This window comes from Palaemon carinicauda, chromosome 19 (assembly GCF_036898095.1).
Source record: "Palaemon carinicauda isolate YSFRI2023 chromosome 19, ASM3689809v2, whole genome shotgun sequence".
NCBI classification, from domain to species: Eukaryota; Metazoa; Arthropoda; class Malacostraca; order Decapoda; family Palaemonidae; genus Palaemon; species Palaemon carinicauda.
In genome coordinates this window covers 108,494,731-108,512,311 of record NC_090743.1, presented here as the reverse complement: position 1 = coordinate 108,512,311, position 17,581 = coordinate 108,494,731, and the positions used below count along the sequence as shown (strand labels likewise).

The window sequence follows — 17,581 nt, the reverse complement described above, 5'->3', positions numbered from 1 at the left end:
GCTTTTCCTACTCTCGTTTCATCTAGTGCTCTCCTCACTTCCTCTATTGTAATCTCTCTCTCATTCTCATCTCCCATCACCGGCACCTCAACACCTGCAACAGCAATTATATCTGCCTCCCTATTATCCTCAACATTCAGTAAACTTTGAAATTATTCCGCCCACTTTTTCCTCTCCTCCTCTCCTTTTAACAACCTTCCATTTCCATCTTTCACTGTCTCTTCAATTCTTGAACCAGCCTTCCTTACTCTCTTCACTTCTTTCCAAAACTACTTCTTATTCTCTTCATGTGAATGACCCAATCCCTGACCCCACCTCAGGTCTGCTGCCCTTTTTGCCTCACTTACCTTGCGCTTTACTTCCACATTTTTCTCTCTATATTTTTCATACTTCTCTATATTATTACTCTGCAGCCATTCTTCAAAAGCCCTCTTTTTCTCTTCCACTTATACCTTCACTCCTTCATTCCACCATTCACTGTCCTTCCTCATGCTGCCTCCCACAAACTTCTTGCAACACACATCACTTGCAATCCCGACAAAATTTTCTTTTGCTAACTTCCACTCCTCCTCTAAATTACCAGTTTCTCTTACTCTCACTTCGTCATATGCCATTTTCAACCTTTCTTGATAAATACTATTTACCCCCCGTTTTATTAGCTTTTCAACCTTCACTAGCTCCCTTTTACATCCACATACTCTATTCCCCACTCTTTTGCTACAACTAATTTTCCTTCCACCAAAAAATGATCAGACATACTGTTAGCCATACCCCTAAACACGTGCACGTCTTTCAATCTTCCAAACATTCTTTTAGTTATCAACACATAATCCATTAACACCCTTTCTACCACTCTTCCATTTGCCACTCATACCCATGTATACTTGTTTTTATCTTTCTTTTTGAAAAAACTAGAAATTATCACTATCTCTTGTTCAACACATATCTACCAGTCTCTCACCACTCTCATTTTCACCTGGTATGCCATACTTCTCAATGACACCTTCTATCTCTCCAGCGTCCACTCTGGCATTTAAGTCACCCATGACAACTACATAATTCCTTCTACCCAGTCTTTCTACACACCTAGTTAATTCATTCCAGAACTCATTCTGCTCTTCTTCACTTTTCTCACAACCTGGCCCATATGCACTGACAAAAGCCCAACATTCCCTACCCAACCTAACCCTTACCCACATTAACCTAGATGATATCTCCTTCCATTCCACTACTTTACCTGTCATCCATTCACTCAGCAATAAAGCCACACCTTCTCTTGCTCTTCCCCTTTCAGTCCTAGACACTCACTCTACCAGACATTTCACCAGACATCACTTCACCTTTCCCTTTTATCTTTGTCCCACACAAAGCCAAGATATCCATCTTTCTATTCCTAAACATACTTTCAATCTCGCATCTTTTACTCCCTATCGTACTACATCCACGCACATTCAAACACCCAAAAACTACAGTGCAGGGAGCAGTCCCCCCAGCTCCACATCTTTGATGTCTCACAGGATTATAATACAGGAGAGAGGGTTCCCAGCCTTACTAGTATAATACAATAAACAATGCTGATGATTCTGAATCCTGCTTTTCACATGGCTGCGTGCCAAAAACAACATGCATCAGTTGACTTGAAAACTGTTAAAGTTCATTTCTTCAAGAACTCATCCAAGAAATTATTTGCATCTTCTCTGTAGGCTTTTTAATCCTGAGCTTGTTGTTTATTCTCTGTCCTCCTCTTTTTGCTGATGTTCCACCATCTTGCTTCTGATTATTTGACAGCTCCATAGTGTTGTCTTCAGTAAACGACCACCGTTGTTTCCTTTTTCCACTAATTTGCACCATGGCTCAAACTAAGTCTGGCAATTAATAGGATAACGGCAAGCAATGACTTTTTGCCTTCGAGGGTCTTTTGCCATGTTCTACCCTACTGTACACCACACTAAATAGAAGGCAATCATACCAGATAACTACAGTACCAGAGACACATAGGTTACTGTCTTTTGTTAAACATGCCCTCAAATACAGTGTTTTTTCACTAAAAGGTCAAATTACAGTATATGCAGTGTCCTGGGTCAACAAACCTTTCATTCTTTGATTTTTCTGGGAACCCCGGGCAAGAAAATTGACACTACGACCGACACCAAGAAACCTGGCAAGTGTCCCAATTTCCAAGCATAAGGTAAATTTTAGCATACGTTCCCCGTTGGGTGCAGGGCACTGTCACTCTGTAATAAAGAGGAAAATTTTGAGTTAAGGACTGAAGATAAACAAATTAAACAGGATGAAAAATACAAATCTAACCTAAAAAATAAAAATTGAAAAGTGATAAATCTAGAAATAATTTGTATTTTTCCACATTGAAGGAAACTACGATAGCAGAAGAAGTTCTTGTAGGTTCATTCTCAGTGGGAAAGCATTCATTACCTGTCCATGACTTCTTTGTGATAGTAAGGAAGAATGGTTGGTAAGGGGAAGTAGATTTTACCCTATATCTCCCTCCTCCATTCCTTTTTTGTCCGACATGATTCCTTGAGAAGACGACAACAAAGATAGTTATGCGGGAAGGCCTTTGGTTAATGTTCTTTGGGACTTACATCGACAATCCTTCCAAAACTGAAATTCAGCATCATAGGCCACAGAAGGATGAGAAAGTATGTTCCCACTTATCCCATTCCTTTTGTGATATGGAGGATTACTACTTACCCTTGTGCCCTCTCTCTTGCTGTATGGAATTCCTACACCAACTGGTACCTTTGGGGTCAGTTATCGATCGAGAGCTAGGTGTTACAGCCACCACTATTTCATCAGTTGCAGGTGAATGGCACTACACAGACTGGTCTATAGCACCATACAGTAGGCCAGTAGAAGTATTGTTCACTTTACCGCCTCGTGCCTATATGGAACTCGCCTCAACTGGTACCTTCAGTCATTTAGTGATAGTTAGCCTGGTGAAGTTTCATCCATAATAAGTGAAAGGTCCTATCGAACTGATCTCCAGCACCATACTATAGACCGATCTGGGTATCGTTTACTGTAGCCTTTACGCCTTTAAAGAGCATAGCAAATGGAGCTCGCACACCAACCAGCACCTGTGGGGTTGGTTAACAATCGTGAGATTAGTGTAACAGCTACTGCGATTCCACTTTTAAGGTCCTACCAAGTTTTCTCGCCCATAATTCCTTTCGGGTTGGTCAGCATTGCGAAACCTGTGTTAATCATGAGGCCCTTATTTTCAAACTCAAATAGTTGGGAGTGGGTGGGTCGTTTCTTAGCATTATTGATTTTTTAAGTAATAGATCTCAAAGAGTTGTTGTTGATGGGCACCATAGTGAGTATAGGAATGTGATATCTGGTCGGTGTTCCACAGGGTAGTCTTGGCCCATTACTTTTCATACTATATACACATGACATGTGGTTTGGCCTAGAAAACAAGCTTGTTGCATATGCAGATGATACTACTCTCTTTGCATCAATTCCATCCCCTGAATGTAGATCTGGGGTTGGTGAATCCCTTGATAGAGATTTAGCTAAAATTTGTGCATGGTGCAAATTATGGGGTATGAAGTTGAATCCTAACAAAACTTAAAGTATGATTGTAAGTAAGTCAAGGACGGTGACTCCTCAACATCCGGATCTCATTATTGATAATGTTTCTTTAAATTTGTACGACTTAAAATTTTAGGTGTGATTCACGACAGCAAATTTACTTTTGAGAAACACATTTGGTCTGTGTCTTCTTCAATTGCACAAAAAATTGGCTTATTGAGAAAGTCCTTTAAGATTTCTGGTGATCAATCTATTCTGAAGAAGTGTTTTAATTCTTTCATTCTACCTTATTTTGAGTATTGTTCTCCTGTCTGGTGTTCAGCTACTGAATCTCATCTTAATTTGTTGGAAAGAAACTTACGGTCTATTAAATTTCTTTCCTGATCTAGATATTAATCTTTGGCACTGTCGTTCAATTAGTTCATTATGCATGTTGCATAAGATTTTTCATAACTCTGACCATCCTTTACATTCAGATCTCCCTGGACAATTCTATCCTGTTCGTAATACTAGGCAGGCAGTTAATTCTAATAGCCAGGCCTTCTCCTTCATGAGGCTCAATACTACACAGTATTCTAGAAGTTTTATTCCAGCTGTTACCAAGTTGAGGAATGATCTTCCTAATTGGGTAGTTGAATCAGTAGAACTTCTAAAGTTCCAAGTTGGAGCAAATGTTATGTTGACCAGGCTGACATGAGTCTTTTTATAGTCAATATATGACATATCTGTTTTTTAGGTTAATAGTTTATATAGGACATACTGTATCTGTTTTGACGTTTTTACTGTTTTAGAATAATTTATTGTTAACTTGTTCTCATCATTTATTTATTTCCTTATTTCCTTTCCTCACTGGGCTACCTTTCCCTATTGGAGCCCTTGGGCTTATAGCATCTTGCTTTTCCAACTAGGGTTGTAGCTTGGCTAGTAATAATAATAATAGGTGTTTGAGCCTTATGGACCTAACACCAACTCCTAAGGAATGTAGGATAAAGATACCAGTTTTTGTGAAGCATTTGCCTTCTCTTATTCTAAATATTTTTTCTTAAGAAATGTAGTACAGTAGTAGGTGAAGTCATTCCGGAAGGTACTGTATTGCGAGACTTTGAGCAGTCACTCCTCTCTATGATAGATGGAAACGTTTCCCATTCTGTATCCAATCCCATGCAGATTAGGATACTGGGTATCTGCCTCGAAACGGATGATTGATCTGTCCTATAAGGGGTCAATCACCCTTGCTTATGGTTGATTAGTCTGGCTAGGTGTCAGTCACCCATGTTTATAGCCAACTGGCCATAGTGCTAATCGCTGGTCACAGCAGCGGTCAATCGGTGCTACATCGCTGCCGATGGCAAATCTGAGGTAGCCAAGGCCAATCACATGGGGCCATGTCCTTGTGACTGATTACTCAGAGCTGGAGCTGATCATTCCCATGCTGGGCCAAGTACAGCAAGGATTTGGTTTTGTGATAGAGGAACTGGAACGACCTCCCTCACTGTATACCTGGTCGACGGAGTACTCTAGTGCTTTGATTACTTTTCTTTTACCAGGTACTTTGTACCTCAGAAAGGGGAGAAAAGAGATACTACCGCTTAGTACCAGTCCTGCACGCTATCACACTGTGAACTGCTCCAAGCTGTCAGGTATTGGTCACTGGTCTGTGCTTCCCATCACCGAGTTGGGCTAATCACGTTACCACAACAATTCACGAGGGGGAGGTTACACTATTGATTTTGATCTCTGGCACCAGGACAGTTTCCCAAAACTGGAATAAGACCATTTGTAACCATATTCATCGTCTACCTCAGTTATATTTGTCTGATCCGTTTGGATTTGAACATTTTGTATTCTCAGGGGGCAACATTTGAGATTGCTGTTTAAGGGGATATCATATATCAGTTCTCTTTAACCTACCTTCAGGCTGTAGTCTTTAGAGGGAAACAGTGACCTTGTGTTCAAGGGTGTCCATGCCATTTGGGTTTGACAAAGGTCCTTGTCTTCTCCAATTCTAGCAATGTCCACCACCACCTTCTTCCTCCTCCAGATGGGATGGACCCTGCTTCACCATTTCTTGCCCCCTCAAAGACTCAGTTTAGGAGGGTTGCTAGGAGGAAGCAGAAGGTGAGGGAGTGATGGAGAGCTTTTTCCCATGCCTTAGCTGACTCACTTCCTCCCTTTTCCATCCAAATCCAGTCCATACAGTACCTTCCTTTCAGATTCCATCTCTGGACAAGTGAGAGAAGTGGAATGATCCTTGATTTTTGGGCTAGCTTTCTTTTACAACCTCCAGTCCTCTTTTTCCAGGGGTGGAGTACAAACTGGTACTTGTCAGGCCTCATTCAGTTGGAAAATTTGCTTCATATTTCGCATCCAGCGGTGAAGACTTGATACTTTTGGTGATTAGAGGGATGCGTAATGCATGCAAGCCGTCAGTCATTCAGAAAGCGCCTCTTTCATTCCTCGGGTGCTCATACAAGTGTCCACCTGAGTATTAAAGAGCGTGACACGAGCCCTTAAAAAAGTAATTTTGAGGATAGTTCAAAATCTATCTACTTTTTTTTCTCTATCAATTTCTTTAAAATCTTTTGGAAGAGAATTTTATTTACAAAAATAATGAAAGGAAATTTTGCTATCATTTCAACTTTTATTTTATATGTATTATTCCATCAATGTACAGTATAGGAGACAGTTTCAATATATATATATGAGAGAGAGAGAGAGAGAGAGAGAGAGAGAGAGAGAGAGAGAGAGAGAGAGAGAGAGAGAGATATTCAATGCTACTGTTGGAAAAAATAATCAGGGTGTAGAGGGTCTTGGCAAAGTTGCAAATGAATATGGAGCACATTTCATAAGTTTTTTTTTTTTTTAAAACCCATCTTGTTATTGGAGGTACTCATTTCCAGCACAAAGACATCCACAAATATACATGGACTTCATCATGTGGAAATTACAAAAATCAAATAGATCACATAGCGATTAATACAGAGATGACGACTTGAGAAATGTAAGAAGCTATAGAGGTGCAGATATAGGTAGTGAACACCAGCTCCTCAGTGCCACACTGAAATGAAAACTGAAGGCACCCAACAGAAATGTAGATAGAATATCTAGGTTTGATACAACCAAGATTCTAGAAGATGAACATAGAGAAACCTTTGCAATTGATAAGATTCTAGAAGATGAGCACAGAGAAACCTTTGCAATTGAATATAGGAATCTATTTGCAGTCTTACAGACCTTAAGAGGCGAAGAGTAGACAATTAATGAAGAATGGTGTGATATTAAGAACACATATCAGTTGGTTGGTAGTGAAGTTTTGGGACATGCAGTTTCAAGGAGAAAACCATGGACATCAAATGATACTTGGGATAGCAGAACACCACAGGACTTGTGAAGCTTGCTTACCAGAATGCATGAAATATCACATGGGGTTGGGCTCAAGATAAATAGAAGATAGACAGAGATGATGAGAATGGAATATGCAGTGGAAGATGAAATCTCATTTGAAGGAGAGAGGATTAATGAGGTGGCATCATTTGAATATTCAGGAACTCTTATCTTTAATACAGAATCTTTAGAATTTGAGTGTAATGAAAGATTGAAAAAAGCAAATCAGACAATGGCTAGGTTAAGTAAAATTTGGAAATCAAATCGCCTGAAATTACATATAAAAATCAGACTGCATATCATTTCGCCGAGATTGGTGTTACTGTATGGACACGAGTCGTGGTATGAAAATAAAATATCCAACAATTTTGTAGATTTGAGAACAAAGCCCTCAGAAGAATATTGGGAGTTAAATGGCAGGTTTAGAAATGAAACTATTAGAGAGATTATTTGAGGGTCATATGTGGATGAGATCATGGTGAGGGGCAGATGGAGATGGTTTGGGCATGCTCTTTGCACTCCCAGAAAGAGAGAATAGTTCACCAAACTTTCAACTTGGCTCCACAAGGCACTAAAAGAGTTGGAAGACTCAGACCTACATGGCTGAGGACTATGAAGCCTTTAGTAGGAGATGATGAATGGAGAAGTATTTATTTTGAAGTTCGAGATAGAAGACAGCTGGCGAAATTTAAATGAGGCCCTTTGCGTCAATAGGCATAGGAGAGGATGATGACACAAACCTTAGTCGATTAGTCTTGAAATTAGATTTCCCCCACTCAACCACGCTTCTCAGTCCTAGACATGAGAACAAGAGAGGCTATTCTGTGATTAATAGGTGGGCTGGGCTTCCCGCATGTGGCACATGTCATTACCATCTATCTTGTTAATTGTTAACTGTTCGATGGATATTCCACCGCTGCTGAAGATATATCCCTATTTTAAAGGAATCTGGTTTGTGTAGCTAGGAAAAATAAAAATTACTTTATAAATGTTATATTTTTATAGAAAGTTACTAAGCATTATTACACCAAACATTATACTGAAATACTATTTTGTATATAACATGGCTTAGTTTTTAAATCTACATTTCTTGGAACAGGAAGCAGACAGTGTGTTGAGCACAACACTGTTTAAGGGGGAAGACCAGTTATATAGTATTTGGGTTAATTATCCACCCCACCCTTTGCAAGAACAAGAACCACATGGAGATCGCAAGTGGATTAAAGCTTTCCCCATTCTTACGGTATGTATTTGCTTTGAAATTTGTATAATTGTGGTTTTTCAAAATCTCAAATTTTGGAAGGAATTTTTTTGTTTATTGGTTATATTCACAATGAAAATAATTGTTATATTTAGATGTACTTGTTCTTTATTACAGAAACTATCCAAGTTTGAGGATACTATAGGTGTAAACTTTAATCATATCCGTCTACTAGCACGTGCCTTCACCGATCGTAGCATTGGCTTTAATAATCTCACTCTAGGCTCAAACCAACGTCTAGAGTTCCTTGGTGATACAGTTCTTCAGTTGGTAGCATCTGAATATCTTTACAAACATTTTCCAGAACATCATGAGGGCCACCTTTCAGTAAGTTGTGTTTCCTTTATCTTAACTTTAGTTTCTTTTGCTTTACTGAACTGTTTTCACTGTTGAGGCCCTCAGGCTTGTGCATGTAATAGTAAGTGCTGTATATTTCTATGTATAAGACAGCCTCTCAGTCCTAAAAATTCACCCTTAAAAATTGGGAGTTTTCTTATACCATTCTAAAAATCAGACCAATTCTGAGTGATATTTATCAATAGGCTAGCCTCAGCCGTAATGCAATAACCAGTGACAGTACATGAAAATATTCACATTATAAAATACACTGATAATAAAATAATTTTATTTTATACATTATGGGCCATATCTTCATAATAAATAACCTCTATTTGAGGAAAAATTCCATACTAATGAATTGATGGTAGCCCAGCTGAGAAAGTGTAAACAGAGTTATGGTTGGGCTCACAGAAATATGACAAATTCGGAGGTAATTTGTATTTTTTCTAACAATACAAACCTTAGCTATTTATAGGGGCTATTACTTTTGCGAAGCTGAAAGGACGAGCCACTAAAAATTAGCAAGGGTTACACCTCGCAGATAGTGGGCAGTGAACTTAGTTTGGCGTTTCCAGACGTCCACTTGCAAAACCTGCCTTACAGAGTAGCTCTTCTTGAAGGCCAGAGACATGGCTATGCCCCTGACATCGTTGGCTCTGGGACGATGTAAGCACATCATCCCAGAGGGGGATCGGGATTCAGAACAAGGTCAGTGACCCTGCAAATCGATGCAGAGATTGTGTTTTCCGTGATCCTCCTCTTGTTTCTGCATGTGCTGACTATCAGTGAGGGGGGTCTGGGCCAAGCTGCTGCCGATCTCTTGAGTTTGCGCATCAAACATCTTACTGGGCACAGTAACAGATGATTGGGTCGACAGTTACAGGGCGGAGACTCGTTATCTGGAAGGAGTCGAATCTAGGATTCGAAACCTGGATTCTGAGTCCAGGCAACAAGCTCAGGAACGTAGCTTTAGCTTACGTCTACCCATCCTCTTGAATGGGTGGTGTCAAACGAAAGACCATGAAGTTCGCTAACTTGTTTGGCCGAGGCCAAGGCGAGTAGGAACACAGTCTTCCAGATTAGAAGGCAAACTGTTGCCTGTCGTAATGGTTCATAGTGGGATCCTTCGATGGACCAAAGAACTCGAACCACTTGCCATGAGGGAGGTCTCACTTCTGACTGAGGATAGGTAAGTTCACAACTACGTATGAGGATGGAAGTTCTAAAAGAAGAGGAAATGCTCACTCCTTTCAGTTGAATGGCGAGACTCAAGTTGAAAATGAAAGATGTATTTCCTCCCTCAATACACGAGAAATTCCGCTATTGCTGGAATAGTGGTATTAAATGGATTAGACCCCTTCCGTGGCACCAACCACAAAAGACATTCCACTTCGCCTGGTAGAATGAAGTTGATAACTCACAACTATCCAGGTATCCCCTTTGTGACTTGTTGCGAAAAACCTCTCAGAGATGCGGGATAGTCTCCAGGCGTAGCAAAGCTACTGCCTTGTGGAAATGTCGATGTGTGGTTGTCTGAGTAGATTGTGTCTCTTAGGGGCTCCGTCAGGAGCAGCAGAAGGTTCGGGAACTATTCCACGTGATGCCATAGAAGAGCTATGAGGGTCATTGAAAGATTGACCGATGTTCTGGTCTTGTTGAATACTCTTCTCATCAGACTGAACTGTGGGAATGGTACCAGTCCCTGCATGAGCTCCATATTGGCACAAGGAGGTAGTGTAAACGATACCCTATTGGCCTACAATATGGTGCTGGAAATCGATCCAGTTAGGACCGTTTACAGGCAGCTATGGCTGTCACATTAGGTTTATGATTGCTAACAGCCTCCTAAGGTACTGGTCAATGCATGTATTAGCACGAGTTAGTAAACTAAACTACCCTATTGGGCTACCGTATACAGTACTGCTATAGATCGGTCGGGGTAGTACATTTTGCTTGCAACTGATGAAACAGCGCTGGCTGTAATACCAAGCTCACTATCAGTAATCGACCCAGATGGTGCTGGTTGGGGCGAGAGTTCCATAAGGAACAGAGCACTCACAAAGGTAAGAAACAATTTTACATAACAGATTAGTACAAGATGATGCTAATGTTCATTCCGAGTAGGAGTATTCATTTGCTCCTAGTGCAATAGCTTCTGTACCGTGGGTCTTCCACTGTCTTGGGGTAGAGTTCTCTTGCATGAGAGTATAGTTGGGCACACCATTCGATATCTTGCTTCTCTTCCTCTTTTTGAAGTTTTTATAGTTTTATGTATGAAAGATTATTTTAATGTTACTTTTGTTAAAATATTTTAATTGTTCACTTCTCTTATAATTTATTTATTTTGTTTTCTTTCCTCACTTGTGTATTTTTAAATATTAAACTTAGCCGGTGAATATATAAATAGCTGACGTCTCCGACGGCCCAACAGATTCCAAAAAACTCGCGAGCGATCGCCATGAAGGTTGCGGGTGTGCCCACCAGCGCCGACTATCGGCCAGATACCGCATATACTTCTCAACCACTCCAGTTCTTCTCTGTCGGTGTCACCGACAACATTGGTTCCGCTCGCTCTAGACCTCGAGTTTTCTACCGAATTGGTGAAGTACTTGGTTTTGGTTTTATTGCTTTCGCCGTGTTGGATTATTCAATACTATCTTCAAAAGAAATGCTTTTGAAAGGAGAGGAAAAGTTTTTTGCCCTTGCTTTTTTAATCTCGCTCTGGTTTTTCAATAGAGAAAAGATGGCCGACCCTTCCCTCAGTGTACGGAAGTGTGTTAAAGGCTTTTAGTAATTATTTTATCACTTTATAAGTTATTGTTGATATTTATAGATTTACCTCTATATATTTTATATCTCACCCGCCTTTATTAGGCCTCTTCGGTTAGCTTTCCATTTATACTAAACATCGAGATAAATTTTATGTTTTTGTTTATATGTGGCCTTTACCTATTCTTTGTAGGCGGTGCTGACGCTGACTTGGAAAACGAAGTTAAACAACGTTGAGCCCATTCAACTTTTATTTTTGTTTAGAAAATAACAGTTGCTCTGTAAGAGTGATGAGATGAATATTTTTAGAAAATATTTTAAGAAATTTATTCTTTGAATAGTCTTCGTGCTGTTTTTCAAAGATGAACTAACGTTTGGTTTATTTATGCTACGCAGTTTGCGCTCTATCGTTACGATAGAGAAAGAGAGAATCACGGTTTCACTTTGCAGAAAGAGTAAATCGATTTTGACGTTTTGTTCATTCTTCTTTCAAACTGAAGTTTTTTAGATACTAATTTAAAGGAACATGTTAATTTTCAATTTCTTAGTCCTTTCAGTTTTTTCCTTTAGTCAAATAACCTGTTATTGACGAAGAGTGAGTGGGCCATTCTCTTGTGAGTGACAAAAGAGAGAGAGAGAGAGAGAGAGAGAGAGAGAGAGAGAGAGAGAGAGAGAGAGAGAGAGAGAGAGAGAGAGAGAGAGAGAGAGAACGATCCGATCTTTATTCTCGTTCCAAGTCTCTGTACAAGGAGTTTGGGAGCGAGTAACGTTGTTCTCGATTCAGTTTTTTACTCTCGTCCCAAGTCTCTGTACGGGGAGAGAGGATAAAACGTTTTAGTTTTTATTCTCATCCCAAGGCACTGTACGGTGAGAGATTGAAAACGTAGTCCTTAGTGAACTAGTTTTTAGTCTCATCCCCAGTCGCTGATCTTTTCAACTTTATATATTTCCGTTTTATTCGATATATATGTATATGTTTATTGATTTTTGCATGTGTGTTTCATTTTGTCCTAATGTGCTTACATTATACGACTCATTTCGCAATTCTAACCTTTTGATTTAAGGGAGAATTGCGTGCTTCAGGTAGAAATCAGTTTTATTCATGTCTAATGTGAAATTATTAAAAAATGCGATATCAGTGAAGTGCAAAAAACATGTTCTGTGTTGCGGAGGGTTCGTTTGTTCGTGCTTGTCGCTTGCCTAGTCCGAGACCTCTTTCAGGCTCCCCTGCACCAGGGAGAAGGAATGTCGTAGGACCTAAGGGAGTGAGGAGTGTAAACCAACGAACAGACGCTCCCTCAAAGGTATCAGACGTTGCTCGTCAAGCACGTCCTTGCCATAAGACAGGAGAGACGAAGTTTCTCCTCGTCTTCCGATGATTCGTCTCTTTAAAAGCCTGGGCGTAAGGTTTCGAGACGGTTGAAACGTTTATTAGTTCCTTCAGAACAAGTTCATCCTAGCTGTAGTCATCATAAGAGTCCCGTTCATAGCGATGACGTTCATGTACAGACGTTTCTGCCACAGACTCGACGTGACGTCGAGCGTCAGTCACCGTAGTCACGATATAGCATCGATCAGCAGTCACCGCTGTTACTACGTGACGTTTGAACGTCAGCCACCGCAGTCACAGGTTGATCCGAAGTTAAGTGTTTTGCAAGATATGCTGTCAAAGCTTTCTTCTTTAATAGAAGCTTACGATCCTGTTCCTGTGCGAAAGGATCCTTTGCTTTTTGTACGTCACGGTTCTGGGATTCGTGATTCGGGTCTTCAACCTTCTAAATGAGCTTTGTTACGCCACGCTGACGTTATCCCTAGTGACAGCTTTGCTGTTAAACGAGATGCGGAGCATAAATCTCGATGTAACTTTGATCGCTTTGAATGTCAGCCACCGCAGTCACAGCGTGACGTTGAGCTGCAGACACCGCAGACACGACGTGACGTTGAGTGGTAGACACCGTAGACATGACATGACGTCGAGGGTCAGTCATCGTAGTCACGATATAGCATCGAACAGCAGTCACCGCTGTTACTACGGGACGTTTGAACGTCAGTTACTTCTGTCACGACGTGTAGTAGAATAACATTCTCTGCAGTCACAACGTGACATCGACCCTCCAACTTTAACTTCTGTTCATATACAAGTTGATGTAGCCTGTCAGGCTTTTCCTTCACGTCATTCTGAATATAAATCTCCTTCTCGCAAGACTTTAGATTTATCAGATGATGTGCCTTCTGAAGAAGTTGATGACCCCCTTTCAACTAATGTACCTTTGGGGAGTCATTCAGAAGAGGAGTAACCTAGGGTGGTCCAACAATCCCTTGTTTTATTTTTAAATATTTAACAGCCGGTGAATATATAATAGCTGAGCCTCCGGCGGCTCGACAGAAAAACACACAAAAACTCGCGAGCGATCGCTATGAAGGTTGCGGGTGTGCCCACTAGCGCCAACTATCGGCCAGATACCGCATATACATGTAAACAGACCCAATTTTTCTCTGTCGGCCTTAACGACAAGACGTATCAATACTCGCTGTATAACCTGGAGTTTTCTCAACATATTTGGTGAAGTACTTCCTTTTGGTTTGAGCTTTCGCAGTGCAGGTGTTTTATCATCAACTTAAAATCTTGAACTCGTTTTTGGATAGATTTAATTTTTGATGACTTTGGATTGTTTTTTGGACTTTCTTTGACTTTTAAATGGCCGACCCTTCCCTTAGTACGGAAGTGTGTTTTAGGCTTTTAGCAATTATCTTATCACGTTATAAATTGTTGTTGTTAATTATAGATTTTCCTCTATATATTTTATATCTCAACCGCCTTTATTAGGCCTCTTCGATTAGCTTTCCATTTATAATAAACATCAAGATAAATTTTAATGATTTGTTTATATGCGACCTTTCCTATTCCTCCTCTAATCCGAGAGTAGGCAGTCCTAACTTGGAAACCGAAGTTAAACAACGTTGAGCCCTTTCAATCGTAAATAACTTTTACAGAGCAAATGATTTAAAACTTACAAAATGAATATTTTTTAGTAGATATTTTATGAAAGATTTTCTTTGAATAGTCTTCGTACTGTTTCAAAGATGAACTAACGTCTAGTTTATTTATGCTACGCAGTTTGCGCTCTATCGTTACGATAGAGATAGAGAGAATCACGGTTTCACTTTGCAGAAAGAGTAAATCGATTCTGACGTTTTGTTCATTCTTCTTTCAAACTTAAATGTTTTAAATACTATTTTAAAGGAACTTGTTAATTGAAAAACCTTTCAGTTTTTTCCTTTGGTCAAATAACCTGTTTATTGACGAAAGGTAAGTGGGCTCTTCTCTTCGGTGCGATATCGAGAGAGAGAGAGAGAGAGAGAGAGAGAGAGAGAGAGAGAGAGAGAGAGAGAGAGAGACGGAGAGAGAGAGAGAGAGAGAGAGGAAGAGAGAACGTTCCGATCTTTATTCTCGTCCCAAGCGAGTAACGTTGTTCTCGAGTCAGTTTTTTTTTTACTCTCGTCCCTAGTCTCTGTACGGGGAGAAAGGATAAAACGTTTTTAGTTTTTATTCTCGTCCCAAGGCACTGTACGGTGAGAGATTGAAAACGTAGTTTTGAATGAACTAGTGTTTAGTCTCCTTCCCAGCCACTGATCTTTTTATCTTAATATATGTTTACTGTTTTTTGCTTGTATTAATGTGCTTACATTATACGACTGATTTCGCAATTATAACCTTTTGATGAGGGTAGAATTGCGTGCTTCAGGTAGAAATCAGTTTTATTCATACCTAATATTAATTGTTGAAAAATTCGATTTCAGTGAAGTAAGTGCAAAACAGAAAATCGTAGTGATAAAGTGATAATTGCGCAAAGTGTTATCAGTGTTGCGACCGAGGGTTCGTCTGTTCGTGCCTGTCGTTCGCCTAGTCCGAGACCTCTTGCAAGCTCCCAAGCCCAGGGGAGAAGTAATGTCGTACGACTTATGGGTTCGAGAGGACTTGATCAGCGAACAGACGTTCCCTCTATGGTTTCAGGCGTGTCTCATCAACACCGCCCCTACCATAAGACGAGCGAGACGATTTTCTCCTCGTCATCCGAAGGCTTTTCGCATAAGAAACCGTGGAACAAGGTTTCGAGGCCCTTTAAGCGAAAGTCAGTCCTTTCAGGACAGGTCTAGCGTCCTGGTTGTAACCATTAGGACAGCTCTGACCCTATGCAGTCATCGGAAGACTGCTCGCCGCCTAAACAAAAGCGTAACACAGGCTCCGAGAGTCTTTTTGTAGGCAAGGTTTTGCAGTCACAGACGTTACCCTCGTCTCTTACCGCAACCATTCCCGTTGATCCTAAATGGGTTGTACGGCAAGACATGCAGAATAAGCTTACCTCTCTTATGGAGGACTATTCTGTTGAGCAGGTTCACGATGATCCTCGCCGCTTAGCTGATAGAGATATTGGCCGTCAGCCGCCCAAACGAGCCTTTGCTCGTCCTGTTGACATTGACGTTACAAAGTCACGTCAATCGTGTTTTGTAGAGCCTCACTCGATGCAGTCCCGTGTTGACTCTCAGCCGCTTGTGGACGTTCAGCCGCTGCCGCTTGCTCTTGTTGACGTTCAGGACGTTCACCAACCAGCATAGTTGACTTGTTTTGACGTTGAGCGTCAAGCACCGCAGTCAAGAGTTGTTTTGACTGCTCAGTCTAAGCAGTCAAGGCAGTCTCGAGTTGACGTCGAACGTCCTCCCGCACCTGTTGTTGTTACTGGTCAGTCCTTTAAGCAGTTACATGACATAGCGTCCTTGACTGCTACTGTTGCTCCTTTGCGTGTGGACTCTGCTTGTCAAGCATTGCCACCACGGCAGGTCTCTCCCTTGCTCGAGACTCGGCTATTGTCGGACAAGGTTCCTTCAGATGAGGAAGTTGCTGATCCCCCTCCTACTGATATTCCCTTGAGGACTCTGTCAGACGGAGAGGAGCCTAAAGCTGCTCAGCCCTCTATGGACTTTAAATAAATCATGCTGATTTTTAAGGATCTTTGTCCGGATCTTTTTGTAACTGCTGCTCCTCGTTCGCCTAAACGTCAGAGTTTACACTAGGCCTAGCTACTTCGAAGCCGTTGTTTTATAAGCTAGTGCTCTCTCGCTCTTCTAAGAGAGCTTTACGTTTGCTAGGCGACTGGTTAGTCACCAGGAGGAGTTTGGGGGAGACAGCCTTTGCTTTCCCTACTTTTAAGCTGGCATATAGAGCGAGAGTCTGATATGACACGGGAGAAGTTCTCGGCTTGGGAGTTCCTGCCTCTGCCCAGATAGACTTCTCAAACCTCATAGACTCTCCCTGGCGCCTGGCCATGAGACGCTCCAAGATTTTATGGTCGACTTCAGAGCTAGACCATTTCCTGTTAGGAGTTTTTTCGAGCGTTTGAAGTTTTGCTGTACAATTATGTCATGCATAAACAAGGCTTTCAGGGATGGCTCCATGATCTGACAGCCACGTTCTCTGCAGGAACAAGTCCCTCAGGGATGGCTCCAATGATCTGGCAGCCATGTTCACTGCAGGAGTAGTAAGAGGCAAGTGCGCTCAATGTGTTCATTGTCAAGACAAACTTCACAATGAAGTCTACCAGGCTGTCTTGACAGCATTAATGGAAGGCGACTGGATGGTCTCTCTCGACCTTCAGGAGGCATACTTCCACATTTCTATACACCCGGATTCCCAACCGTTTCTGAGGTTTGTTTACAGGAATGTGGGGTACCAGTTTCGAGCCCTGTGCTTTGGCCTCAGTCCTGCTCCTCTCGTGTTTACGAGGCTCATGAGGAATGTGGCAAAATCCCTCTATCTATCGGGGATCCGAGCCTCCCTGTACTTGGACGACTGGCTTCTCAGAGCATCGTCCAGTCTTCGCTGTCTGCAGGATCTACATTGGACGTTGAGTCTGGCCAGGGAGTTGGGACTTTTGGTCAACCTAAAAGTCCCAACTGATCCCATCCCAGATTATTCTATACTTGGGGATGGAGATTCGCAGTCCAGTTTTTTTCGGGCTTTTCCGTCTGCCACCCGAATAGAACAAGCCCTGCTCGAAGTCCAACTAATGCTGAAAAGAGAACGTTTGTTCAGTCAGGAGTTGGAACAGTCTCGTAGGGACTCTCTCATCCCTGGAGCAGTTTGTCTCACTAGGGAGACTACACCTTCTGCCTCTCCGGTTCCATCTAGCCTCTCACTGGAACTAGGACAAGACGTTAGAGACGGTATCATTCCCAGTCTTCGAACCAGTAAAGGCATGCCTGAAATGGTGGGAC

At 41.4% G+C, this 17,581-nt stretch overlaps 1 protein-coding gene across 2 annotated transcripts in view; it reads left to right on the top strand.

The window, feature by feature from the left end:
• LOC137658710 (ribonuclease 3-like) overlaps positions 1-17,581 on the top strand; it is a 211,943-nt gene that overhangs the window by 120,965 nt on the left and 73,397 nt on the right. For both annotated transcript variants that reach the window (XM_068393706.1, XM_068393705.1), the window contains exons 18-19: positions 8,039-8,182; positions 8,318-8,527. In XM_068393706.1, the coding sequence (XP_068249807.1) occupies positions 8,039-8,182; positions 8,318-8,527 (354 nt within the window). The remainder of the gene's footprint in view (positions 1-8,038; positions 8,183-8,317; positions 8,528-17,581) is intronic.